Genomic DNA, 13925 nt, shown 5'->3' on the forward strand with positions numbered 1-13925 from the left:
TTGTGTTTATCTAGCGAGAGGCTGTGCCACGTGATGCTCTGAACTGACAAAGAGCTGTCTGAGCTGATGCTAAGGCATCTTTTCACCGTGGCCACTGGCATTTGCCGGACACCTGGAGCCACTGTCCTGGGAGGAGCAGTCCAGGTGACACTGGGACAGGCAGTCTTTAGTTCCTTGGTATGATGGGTGCACCTTGCCTCCCAGGTCTCGTTTCCTCCCCACTTTGCTCTGCCCTCTGTTTCTCCTGTTGACAATGGCTTGGCCAAAGTAAGCAAGTGCTCATGATCTGCCTGGCGGCAGACGTGACCATCTCTGTCCCCCGGGGAGGCTGTAGTGAGAACGTAAGCAAAGCAGCAGTGAATGAGAGGAGAACCATGTGTAAAGTGGATCACTGATGATAGGGGGAGCCTGGTTTAGGCTTCTGCATCAGGACCATCCAGGGCAGCAATAGAAAGAAGAAAGTCATGCCGGGCAGTGTAGGGGCGCACACCTTTAATCCCAGCACTCAGGAGGCAGAGACAGGAGGATCTCTGTGAGTTTGAGGCCAGTCAGGTCTACATAGCAAGTTCCAGGACAGCCAGGGCTACATAAGGAGTGTGCCTGTCTCAAAAAAGAAAAAATTCAATACCCAGATGGCCCCATCCGTGCTGTGAATCAGTTTGTAGATGTTGTGTGAGTGAAAGGATGCTCTCCACATCACCACTCAGTGAAGCCTAGGGCTGTGGCCAGTGTGGGAAGGAGGAGGTACCTTGTGGTGCCTACCCTCTTCTCTCCAGTGGCCCAGCTCAGGAAAGCCCCCGCTGGAGTTCAGCCATTTCAGCCCCCCCCCCATACTCACAACGGACATCTCCCAGTTCTGCCACAAGCATTTGTAGATGGAGAGGTAGGCAGCAGCTACCCCCAGGTGCCAGCCTGGCTGCATGTCACCCTGGAGACCTGTCCTCCTCCATGGCTTCAGTGAGACTGCCACTGCATACCAGGCCAGTCAGCAGGGCTGCAGTGCAGAGGCTATGGGAAGAGGGTGTTCATCGGATTGCCTTATGTAGCCCCTGTTTCCAGGACCTGGAAAGCCTGTGGAGCTTGGGGTGGCTGAACACACACACGCATACACGGAGGTGGTAGATTTTTGTCCCCTCAGCCTCCCCTCTGGTGGGAACCTTGAGAAGAATCCAGTTTGAAGTCCAGGATAAGCATGTTTAGAGGCTGAAAGACTATGACTCACTGAGACTTTCAGGAAGGCAAAACTGCTTTAGCGATGGGTGTACGGATTAACACCACTTTCAAGGCCAGTGGCCGTGGGAACCCCATTGCAGTCTCTGTGCATCACCTACAAAGACAGTCTTTGTTCAGAGTTCAGAGGCTGAGCCACATCAAGTGGGACAGAGTTCAAGAGCTTGTGCGTTCTAACTCAGTCTGCAGTCTCTCTCTCTCTCTCTCTCTCTCTCTCTCTCTCTCTCTCTCTCTCTCTCACACACACACACACACACACACACACACACACACACACACGTGCGCGCATGCAGCTCAACACCTGTTGGGGATGTAGTAACGCGCAGAGCAGTGTGAGGCAGTGAAGGTCCAGAAGAGGCACCTCAGAGGGTACACAGCCATGGGCACCTAGTGCTGGGGACCAACAGAGTCGTCTGTGTCTGGCAGAGCAGATATGGCAGTGGACCTTGGGAAGGGAGCAAGTGAGAGCCAGGGCTTTGCTGGTCAGGTTATTGAGGAGGGCACCAGGTTCATGCCCTTGCCTGCGTCCCCTCCCTCCCTGCCAGGTACACCTGATGAAACCAGATGTCGTCCCCAAGGCCTGCTGCGCACCCACCAAACTGAGTGCCACCTCCGTGCTTTACTACGACAGCAGCAACAACGTCATCCTGCGCAAGCACCGCAACATGGTGGTCAAGGCCTGCGGCTGCCACTGACACCCTGCTCCACAGCCTGCTTCTGCTACCTTACCCGTCTGGTCTGGCCCCCTTCCAGAGGCAGGAAACCCTCCTATGCTATCGTAGCTCAGATGGGGGCAACAGGAGGCCCTGACTTCCCCTGGCCACTTCCTGCTAAAATTTTGGTTCTTTCCCAGCCCCTCTGTTCCCTCCTTGGGGTTTGTGGCCTATTGCTTGCCCCCTTCTGCTCCCCCAAGCACAGACTGAATGCACATGGCATCCTAGAGCTGTGCCGACTGAGGGGTCTGGGGTCAGCACTGAAGACCCACATGAGAGGAAGACCGGTCCTTGGCCATCTCCAGCCCAGAATGGTCAATCCTGGATGGTCTAAGGCGGCGCTGGAGTGTGAAACTGGCTGATCTGGGCTCTGCACCATTCACTGCGGCAGGGGGCGGGGGCGTGTCTAGATATAACAGACACGCCCACTTAGACCAGTGCATTGCTGTCCTGTGCTGTGGAGTTAGCTTGTTAGAAATAGACTAGTCAGAGGCAGCTGGGGTAGTGCACACCATTAATCCCAGCACTAGGGAGACAGAGGATCTCTGTGAGTTCAAGGCCACACAGGGGAATCCTGTCTCAAAAAAGAGAAGACAAAAGAACCACCTGGCTGGGACCAGTGAAAGGGACATTTTATGACCTGTGTCCTGGACCTGCTCTTCTGCCCGGGAGCAAAGGACCCTGGGAACTTCCAGTTCCCTCTACCACTGCTACCATGCTGACCAGTTGGGGGCTGGACACTGAGACAGAGCGAATTCTCAGAAACGAGAACACCCTGAAGTGACTGGTGCAGGTTGGCACCAGTGGGGGGCTGCTGCTTCTCTAGCCTGCTCAGTGATCCCCTCCGAGCGCTCACGCTGCACCTGGCCAGGCCTCCACATCCTCAGCACAGAGCTGCAGAATGCCGCCACCAGCTACTCAGAGGGAAAGGTCTTGGCTTCCCTCTTCTCCCAGAAGAGCCACCCATTCCGCCTAGGCCCTCCAGTCAGGCATGGGGCAAAGGGGAGGAGTGTCCACGTTTGCTTATGTCTGGGAACTAAGAACAGGTTGGTCACCAAGTTGGCGTCACCCTGGGGGCCCAGCAGCCCCATCCTGTTTCTGGGACCTGTGAGTCAAAGAAAGGGCCCCTGTCCCAGGGGACTGGCAGGTGGTAATTAGGCCGAGTTGGGTGGGGAGGCTCGGAAACCACTGCTCTCCTTGGGGCAGCTGCTGGGAGCTGGAGTGTTTATTTGATTTCTGACTTGCTAAGCCTGTAATTTACCTGCGGGAACAGAGTCCAGCTGCCCAAACTGTGTCATTAAGAGCAGGTCTCGGGCCCATCCCCATCTAGAGACACACCCAGCGGAGGTGGACCCACCCAGGTGCCCAGGGATGCACTCGCTGGGGTTCATGCTCTGCACCCCTGAATGTGCCTCAGGGAGGCTAGGACTAGCGACCAGAGTGAGGCTGGAGGGAGTGAGATGGGGGCCATGCTGCAGGCCGGCAGCCTCTCCCCTTGGGCCTGGGAAGGTTTCCTGTGTGAGATCGGAGGAGGGAACCCCTCCATGTGTACAAAGAATGGGCCCAGAGTATCTGCAAGATGGTGAGTTCACCAAGAGCTTCAGGCTTCTGGGGCTGGAGAGAAGGTTCAGGAGTTAGGAGCACTGGCGGCTCTTCCAGAGGACCAGGGTTTGATTCCCGGCACCCACAAGGCAGCTCACAACTGTCTGTAATTCCAGTTCTAGAGGACCCGATGCCCTCTTCTGGCTTCCGGTAACTCTGCATGCATGTGGTGAACAGACATACATGCAGGCAAAACACTCATATACATAAAAGTAAATAAATCTTTTAAAAAGAACAAAAGAGCTTTGGATTTCAAAGAAAAGCTGGCTGGGATTGCACAAGGCCTCCGCCTGAACATCAGTACACTGACTTAGTGTCTGGACAAATGACCTTTCTACCCAAGCTTAAATCTCCCATCTGTAACACAAAGCCGGCTTTCTGTTATTGTAACAAAACGCCAGAGACAATCAATTGGAGGCCGGAAAAGGTTTCTCTTGACTCATAGCTTCAGAGGTCTGTGGTTAGCTCACCCCACTGCTTTTGGCTGGTGGTGAGACAACTGACTGTGGCAGAGAGCAAGAAGGGACAAAACCACTCATCTCAGGGAGGACAGGAAGCTGAAGAAAGGAAAAAGTAAATTGAGCCCCAGACTCTCCTACAATGACACAAGCCCCGTGACCAGAGAAACCTCCTCAGCCGTAGCTGCCACCAGCTCCTGAGCCTGGGACTAAGCCTTGAGTCCATAGGCTGCTGGGGACATCATTTCTTGCCAGAGGACCTGTCTACCTCCCTGGCCATCCTCTCAAAAGTTTGGCCATGGGACTCACAATCTTAACTGACAAGAATTCCCCTGAACCAAAGCAGGAAGTGGAGGCATCAGTGTTGATCTCATCGGTGCCAGCATCTAGCCTGGCTTGGTCAGGGGCACCTGAGTATGTGAAATGTTTGGAAAATGCAACCTCTGTACTGTCACAAGGCAGAGCAGGAGCACAGGGCCACTGTGATTTCCTCCCACAGCAAAGCAAAGGCCTGGTAGTCACAGCCTCCAGTGCTCGGACATCTGACACCATTAGCCAAGCAGGCAGTCATGGGTGACTCGGTCTTAGAGAAGATAGATAAATACATACATAGCATAGCTAACCTGGGATCAGCGCTATCACAAAGACCATCTGGCTTAATGGTGCCCTCTGACCGCCCCAGGTATACATCAGAAGCAAAACTGACCTTCACTGGAGGCCCCTAAGGGCAATGAGAAAACACCACCACAGGACATAAAGGCAGGACTGACTGTCGGGGACAGACCCTCATGACATCTTCATGGCTGCAGCCCAGCACATCTGGATGCCAGCTGGGTACAGTGCCTTTCCCGTGTCCAGCTGCAGGAAAGTAGGAGATGCACTGTGGAGAAACTCCCTACAGTTTACAGGAAGAGAGGCCGGGGGAACGGGTTTGGAGTGAAGCAGAACAGAGCTACCACCAAGTCCTGGCTCTGGCTGTCTCTGTACTCTGCCCCTGCCTGGTCCTCAGTGCTAACACGGGCCCACTGGGTACTGGGTTAGACCTGCCCTTCTGAGCCCCCTCACCCAAGGCTCAGATGTGCCCACAGAGCCCGCAGCACCCGCCACCTGTACAGGTGTGTATAGATGGTCTCAGTCTCTCTCTCCCTCTCTCCCTCCCTCCCTCCCTCCCTCCCTTTCTACCCACACTCTCCATTTTATGAGACAGGGTTTCTCTGTGTATCCCTGACTATTCTGGAACTCACTCGGTAGCCCAGGCTGACCTGAAACTCACAGATATCTGCCTGCCTCTGCTCCCTAGTGCTAGGGTTAAAGGTGTACGCCACCACCACCTGACTGATAATATCTTGTTTTAAATGGACTTGGCAGCATGGCCCAGGCCAGCCTTCCTAGCAATGCCATCTTCCCCACAGAATGTCCTCCTGCTGTTGCTGTATTGACAACAAAATCATGCTTACCCCAAAACATCTCAGAGTGAGGGGTGACCCTGAACTGTGACCACCTGTGAGACAGACCAAGCTGGAGCACTGGGGTCTCTGGGGTGAAGAGATGCCAGGTGTGGCCCTTCTGTGTCCTGATAGCAGCCACATGCCCACTGTGTCCTCGTGGGTGAAGGGACTTGAGAGGTTTGCTTCTTACTAGGAGAGAAAACCTAAGCAGACATCTGGCCTTTAAAAAAAAATTCTTCTTTACTTAGGAAACTTATGTATATACTGGGGGATGTTTTTAAAATTAATTTTAAATTTAAATCTTAAAGGATAGACTCCAGATCCTATAATTGCACCGTCTGGATAACCAGGGTTAATAATCCCCCCAGTCTCTTCTGTGCACACACACGTCTGCACAGCATTTGTGGGTAACCTACAAAGTCAGAGGGGCGCTCTACACTGCCGGCGAACTGATTTATCCAATGAAGGGTGCGCTTTGAAATTTTATGATATTAAATATTTTAAAAAACAAATCTGAACAGCTGTCTATGCCTTGACCCCTGCTTCCTCCCTACAGGACAGGCTCCTCGGCAGGCAGCAGATGCCCTGGGCTCACTGGACGTTATCTCAAGGTCGGCCCACAGCCTGGATGGTGGTGTCTCATGTCTCCAGCACTGGGGAGGCAGAAGCAGGCAAATCTCTATGCGTTTAAGGTCAGCCTGGTTTACAGAGTAAGTTCCAGGACAGTCAAGGCTACACAAAGAAACCCTGTCTCAAAAATCCCAAAACAAAAAACAAAACAAAACAAAAAGACAGGAGTCGGGTCCTGCTGGGCTCTCAAGTCAATGACCGCGGCTCAAGTCAACCTCGTGGGAAAACCCAGCCTGCGAACAGGCAACGGGTCTGGAGCTACCAAGGCTAAGGCAGCAGGCTTCTTCTCCCCTCCAGGTTTATCCTCACTGTGACCCCAAATGAGAACACATCCAGAGAGCAATAGCGCCACCCACAGGTTCTTGATTTCAAAACAGACACTGGAGCAGGTGGCAGCTAGTGGGGGTGAGGCTTTCTGGTGACTGGTGGGGCTCAGCCTCTACATTAGAGATGCCATAGGGGCATGACTAGCCAAAACCAGGTGTAGAAAGTGAGGCCAGCCTACTGCCGTTTCCAGGCAGGACTTGAGAGAGGGGGCGTGAAAACAAATCTGGCTTGTGTGTGTGAGACCAGTTCCAAATGGAACTTGGCTGCCCCATGGGAGAAAAATTCTGGCTTGGCGTCAGTACGTGAACGAGGAGAGGCCACATTGTGAGACTGACTACAGACAGCCATTAGACACGGTACCAGTGCATGTGAGAGCGGAAACAGGCCTGGTCAACCTGGTCCCTGCCTGGTACCAGCAGGAGAGCAGAGAAGCACTTCTGCCCAGTTTGATCTCATCTTTTCCTGCACTGAGCACGTGTGGATGTCTCTCCAAGGTCTCAGCCTCAGAGGAACAGCAGCAAGGTTAGGTCTATCCCAGCTGCCACCTCTGGGTACCAGCTGGAGGTTTTTGTTTTTGTTTGTATCTAAAACAAACAACAATGACAAACACTGCTCAGGAGCCACAGATGGCCCAAGACATGTTGGGGCACTCCACGCCTGGGAGAGCCAGTGGCTAGGTACAACCACTCATGGTAAGGAGGGAGACACTTGGACTGGCTCCCAGGCCCCAGCTACACCTGAGAAAGTGCCCAGAGCATGACAGGCCAGGCTGTACTTGTACTTTGGAGGAAGTGTTCCGGAGGAAGCCGAAAGGGTCAGGCCCGTGCTGACTTGCTTCCTGGGATACCCCCAGCATCAGCGCTCACAAGGCGACCCCCTCCACCCCAAAATCACAGAACCAAATGCAGAGAAGAGAAAGCACAGCCTCCTCGCCTGTGCTCACTCCAGGCCGCAGTGACCACCGCTTCGGCTTCTTAGCCTCTGGGCCTTGGCAGGCAGAGCTGAGGAGTCAGGGGTCAAAGAGAAGGAAAGCATGAGAGGCCGAGAGGCTCAGGGACCCCCATCTGCACCCAGAACCTGACCACAGAGAGCTCTCTCCAGACTGTGCGCAAGGCTTTCAGCCAGGACGGGCAGGGTGACCTAACTCGACCTACTTCAAGACAGTGGGGCCTTTGGACAGCCCCAAACACCCGAGCTCACCACCCAGATGGTCTGCTTTGCACAGATCAGGAAGAACTGGAAACTGGTGTTTGGGCCTAGCTGAGCTCGGAGAGGCTTGTGAGGAACAAGCATGGTTTCCCTGCACCCTGCTCCCAGTCCTTAAAGCCTGTCTGCACATGTCGGCAGCCCTCTACAGGCTGACCCTCGCTCTGGGATGCATTGGCCTCACAGATGGGGCGCCTGGCTTTTCCTCACCAGTGAAACAGGCTAAGGAAAGATGTTTTGATCTTTTAACACTGCTTTCTCTTCTCATTTATTCAGCAAATACGAGCTACCTACGTGGTAATGGGACTCCTGTGGAGCTAGGCCCCAGCCATGGGGAGACTCATTCCCTAGTGGGGAAGAGCCCCCAAAAGATGACCGTAGAGAGCCTGCGGTAAAGTGCTCGCCGTCACGTGGGGAGTGGAGTTTGGATCCCCATAAAGTCGGACACATGCCTGTAACCTCAGCACTGAGGGCGGGGGCGGAGATGGGCCGCTCTGAGAGCTTGCTAGCCAGCTGGCCTCGCTGAATTGGGGAGCTTCTGTTTCGGTGGGAGTCGCTGCCCAGGAAGACACCAAACATCCTTCTCCACCCTGCGAAGCTTGAAGATCAGCTGCACAAGACCATTCTCAGTGAATAGCGAGTTCGAAGGCAGCCAGGGCTACATGAGATTGCCTCAAAAACAAAAACAAGGGGAATTTAAAATGTAGAGGTCGGGCAAGGCAGCTCAGAGGCTAAAGCACTTGCTGAGTGTGGTAACATGAATTCTGTCCCTGGCACCCAAATAAAGGTGGCAGGAAAGGACCGACTCCACTTGGCTGTCACATAGGCATCATGTCGTGTGCCCCACATGGCACACACAATAATTGCAAGTAAATATATTTTTAGTTTTTGGTTTTTCGATACACAGTTTCTCTGTGTAGTTCTGACTGTCTTGGAACTCACTCTCTGGACCAGGTTGGCCCCAAACTCAGAGATGCACCTGCTTCTGCCTTCTGAGTGTTGGGATTAAAGGCCTGGCTATAAATACTTTTTTTTTTTTTTTTTTAGTTAAAATTGAGTGAGAAAATGATCTGTCAAGTATGATAGCACTTGCCTGTACTCCCAGGACTTGGGAAGTAGATGCAGATGGCAAATTCATGGCCAGCCTGGGCTATGTGTTAAGCTCTAGGCTATTCAGGGCTACATAGTAGGAACCTGTCTAAGCAACAACAAAAAGATAGCTCTGACCAAACTAGCAGGAGGCAGAGGCCATCTTGGAGACAGAAAGATACCTAGGAGAACTATGTGGTAGGTGTGGGAGGGATGGATCCAGCTGGGCCCAGATGAATGCCAAGAATGAGGCCCAAGACCCTGACCAGCAAGCTAGGTGGTAGTGTCTGCTAAAACAGAAAGTATGGAGAACTCGATGACTTTGATCTGAGACGTCTAAGGGGGATCTACGTAGGAGCCACTGAAGACCACAGGCAGACAGCAGCCAGGAGCAAGAAGGTATAGAGCGGTCAACTCGAAGAAGACTCACATAGAGACCGGTTCATCCTGGGGCAGGAAGTGCTTGCCCAGGACAGAGGCTCTCAGTGGGGTGCCACTGCCCTCTAGAGGCTACTTGGAAACTGAAAAGTGTGTCTGTAATATTTGACCTAACTACAAAGTCAGATCCTGTTTTAAAAACTAACAACCCAATGGTGCCTAGGCCTTTAATCCCAGCAGAGGTAGGCAGATCTCTGTGAGTTCAAGACCAGCCTGGTCTACAGCGTGAGTTCCAGGATAGCCAGGGCTACCCAGAGAAACCCTGTCTTGAAAAACCATACACAGATAAAGCCTGCCTCAAAAAACAAAACAAAAACAAAAAAAAGGCATGGAGACCTTTGTAACCCCAGAAATTAGGAGATGGAGGTGGGCGAATCGGGAGTTCAAGGTCATTCTCAGACCAGTTGGGCTATATGAGATCCTGTCTCAAAACAACAAACAAACAAAACAAAGCCAAACAAAAACCACCAAGTGATGATGATGATGCATCTTTTAATCCCAGCATTCAGGAGACAGAGGCAGCCGGATCTCTGGGAATTCCAGGCCAGCCTGGTTTACATCATAAACCCTGGGCCAATCAGAGCTACAGTCTTTAAAAAATAAAATAAAGGTTTAATTAAATTACATAAAAACAAGTTGGTTTTTTTTTTTCTTTCTTTTTTTTTATTTTTTTTCCGAGACAGGGTTTCTCTGTAGTTTTGGAGCCTGTCCTGGAACTAGCTCTTGTAGACCAGGCTGGTCTCAAACTCAGAGATCCACCTGCCTCTGCCTCCCGAGTGCTGGGATTAAGGCATGAGCCACCACTGCCTGGCTTAAAAACAAGTTTTTACACAGCAAAAATACATTATAAACAAAGTAAAATAAACAGCCTGATAAACCGAGAAAATATTCATGTGCCTCCCACATCACATGATGTCTGGTACCCGAGGACAGGCAGGAGCTTGGATCTGGCTTTTGGTTCAGGCGGTGGTCGTTGGTGGTGCACCTGTGTATACAGTGTGCCTGATGGTTTCATTGCCCAGCTCCAACGGGGGGAAATGTTAAGTCTGAAAGGTAGAGGGGCTGGAGAGATGGTTCAGCAGGTAAGAGCTCATAATGGTCTTTCAGAGGCGGGGTTTGATCCTCAGCACCCACATCCGACTGCTCAGAACCACTGTAACCCCAGCTCCAGGGCTATGGACACAGCAGTTTCGAGGCACCTGCGCTCACACGCTTGTGCAAACACACACATACACACACACAACTAGAAATAAATTTTAAAAATGTTTGAAAGGTAGTAGTGACACGTCTATAATACCTGGAAGGCAGGAGGATTTGGGCTAGTTTGAGGCCAGTCTACACCGTGAGTACCAAAATAGACAAAGCTATATGGTGAGACCCTGTCTCAAAAGTAAAATAAGACAGCTAGCTGCAGGTAACTCCAGCTCCAGAGGGGCCAACACCCTCTTCTGGCCTCCTCCTGCTGATGTGTACACACAGCACATAAAATTACAAACAAATCTTTTTGTTTGAGACAAGTTCTGTGTAGCCCTGGTTGTTCTGGAACTCACTCTGTAGACCAGGCAGGTCTCAAACTCACAGATCCATCTGCCTCTGCCTCCAGAGTCCTGGGATTAAAATCATGCGTCACCACAGCTTGTTTACAGTAATTTGACCCTTTGATCCAGTAATTCTAATTCTAGGAATTTACCCTCAAGATTGTTGTGGGATGCATTTCCTCTGGGCAAGGCAGCCCCCATCTTTGACAGATCAACTGCAGGACTCGATCACCTTCAATTTGGAGGGGATTTGGGAAATTACTGCAATCCCCTCACCTAAGATTAAGACACACACGTACATGCACACACACACACACAACACTGCAAGGTCCCCTCACCTGAGATTAAGACACATACATGCACGCGCACGCGCGCGCGCACACACACACACACACACACACACACACACAGTCGCCATTAGTGTGTAATTCGGCCCTAATTGCTTGTGGCCTTGTGGGCTGAGTCTCAGGAGGTGCTAGATGTACAGGCTGGGGTTTGCGGTGGGGTGGGGTCCATCTCTGTGACTGTAGGGAGTCATCCATGGTTAGCAGAGTCTCTATTGCAGCTGTTTGGATATACCACACACCTGTCGTAATCCCTCCCCTAGTAATGAAGCCTGGTAAACTCTCTGGGTGAACTGGTAGACTACTTCTGTTTAAGGAGAGAGCAGACTGTTTACAACTCCTCAGGAGAGGATTCTGACTAAACTGGCGTGGCTCTAAATGTGCACACTGTGTGTTACTCCATCAGACACTGCCCAGCTGCCATCCATCACAGGGCCCCGGCTGGGTCAATAGTGGTCAGTCTGCCATGGACGCCTAGAACCTGACGTGGACTGACTTCCAGAGGCTGCCACACCAATACAGCAAAGTGAGAAAAGAACACTTACAGTTTTAAGCAGGAATAGAGGAGGATAAATAAGGACATTTTTGTTTGTATCTGAAAAAATAACAAAAACAAACCACTGAGGATTTGCCAGAATTGGTTGCTATGCCTTGAGCTGGAAGTTCTCCCACCACACACTAAGGCTCTGAAGCGTGTTCCTCAGCTGAGGGCACTGTTCTGGGAGGAGGGGGAATCTTTAGGGTATGGGACTCAGCACCTGATTCACTAGGCTCTGTCTTTGATGGTGACGTCTGCCCAGGTGCTGGCTCATGCTGCCCTGCCCATCGGATGCTCCTTCGCCATGAACAAGCCTTCCCTGCAGTGATGAAGTGAAATCCGGGTCCAAAAGAACACTTCCTCCTGAGAGATGCTCCCGATGGGCATTTGTCTTCCCTACAGGTGTGCCTGTCATGCATTTTGTCCTCCCCAGAGGTACCCCGTCGGGTACTCTGTTCTCCCCAGAGATGATCCTACTGCATATTTTGTTCAGTGATAGAACAGGTTTAGACATGAGCTGAAGGGGCAGCAATGTTATGTACTTAGCATGTGCACGGGTGTTTTGCCTGCGTGTTGTGACTGTGTACTCTTATGTTCCTAGGCCAGATGACGCTGGATCTCTAGGAACCAGTTACAGAAGGTTGTGAACCCCCATGTGGTTGCTGGGATCCAAATCCAGGTCCTCAAGGGCAGCAAGTGTTCTTAACCACCCAGCATGCTAATCTTTTTTTCCTTTCCTTTTTCCCTTTCTTTCTTTCTTCCTTCCTTCCTTCCTTCCTTCCTTCCTTCCTTCCTTCCTTTCCTTCCTTCCTTCCTTCCTTCCTTCCTTCCTTCCTTCCTTCCTTTCTTTCATAAAGACAGGCATAGCAGCACACAGCACTCAAGAGACTGTGAGTTCCAGACCAGGCTGGTCTATGGATAGCCAGTTCCATGTCAATCAGGGCTACCCACTTAGACCCTGACTCAAAATTAATAATAATAAAAAAAAACCCTAAAAGCCAAGCATGATGTAGGCCTTGTGATCTCAGTATTCAGACAGGCTGAGACAGGAGAATCTCAAGTTCCAAGTTGTAACAGTGAGGCCCTGTGAGGGAAAACTGAAAAATTCTCAAACATGAAACATCATTGACTTGGCCTTAACCAAGTGATGGCAGACGCTCGAGTCCACTCCTGCACTTCCTCCCAGGACACACTAATCTGCCGTGTTCCTGCAGCGCTCACAGGATGACTGAAGTCAACCCTGGACCTTCGAAAACAGGACAACAGGAACCTGGGAAGCAGATTCCCATGAAGGGGACTGAAGAGATATACCGACCAGCATAGACTGGAACCCTCAGTCAGGGATGAAAACCACCAAAGCCACTGTAAGAAGATAAAGTCTGAACAGGGCCAGAAAAGGGCTGTGTTGTCCCTCTATTGAGTTTATACTTATAGTTTTTTATTTTTAGTTTTTCAAGACAGAGTTCTATATAACAGTCCTAAGCTGTCCTGGAACTCACTCTGTAGACCAGGCTGGCCTCGAACTCAGAGATCTGCCTGCCTATGCCTCCGAGTGCTGGAATTAAAGGAATTTTGTACTTGCTTTTAGAAAGCATATTAAAGCTGGGCACTGTTGCCCCTAGCACACAGGAAGAGGCCATGAGCTGAGAGCCAGGCCGACAGTGACACTAAAGATGAAATTTAGAAATTAAAAATTAAGGAGTAAATGGGGTGTAATGTCCTGTTTTCTCTCAACCAGTGCGGAGTGAAAAAAATGTGTGTGTATATTTATATATGTGTGTGCACATACATGCATAAAATATATACATAAAAACGGATTATAATTATGTATAAAGAAAATGATATGTATGCTCAAGGGCCTGCCTGGGTTCCATGCCAGTTAGAGACAAGAAGGACAAGTGTTCCTGTGGGGATGCTCAGGAGATACAGCAGCTGTTGCAAACCCGAGGACACTCAGTACAGTACTGATAGTCACTGACAGGCACCTAAACCCCAGAGCCGGGGATGGTGGCGGGAGGCAGGTAGAACCCACCTCAAGGTTCTGAGGCCATCTCAGGTTCAGAGTCAGAAACGGAGGGAAGAGCATGCTCTAAACATTGGCTTGACTGGTCACTATTGGGTTTAAAGCGCCATATGTGAGTAATGGAATCCTTAGAAGCTGGCTAAGAAACTAGTCCTACCTGGCCCCCCAGCCTCCAAAAGGGCAGTTCTGAATGGAAAACCCGGTTTTAGCTCAGTGAAAACCACCTTCCGGAACTGCAACCAAACCTGTTCAAGCATTTTCAAAGTGCCCACATATCAAAATCCCTGCCTGTTAGCTGCTCATAGCCTACTTTTCAGTCTCTTGTGTGTGTAGTGTGACAG

The 13925-nt window shown here is 51.1% G+C and overlaps 1 protein-coding gene across 1 annotated transcript in view; it reads left to right on the forward strand.

Moving 5' to 3' along the window:
* Bmp8a (bone morphogenetic protein 8a) overlaps positions 1–3785 on the forward strand; it is a 30070-nt gene extending 26285 nt beyond the window's left edge. Inside the window, exon 7 of the mRNA XM_087904637.1 lies at positions 1776–3785. Coding sequence (XP_087760763.1) covers positions 1776–1925 — 150 coding nt within the window. The 3' untranslated portion in view covers positions 1926–3785. The remainder of the gene's footprint in view (positions 1–1775) is intronic.
* The last annotated feature ends 10140 nt before the right edge of the window (positions 3786–13925 follow it).

This window comes from Myodes glareolus, chromosome 3 (genome assembly GCF_982192425.1).
Source record: "Myodes glareolus chromosome 3, mMyoGla1.1, whole genome shotgun sequence".
NCBI classification, from domain to species: Eukaryota; Metazoa; Chordata; class Mammalia; order Rodentia; family Cricetidae; genus Myodes; species Myodes glareolus.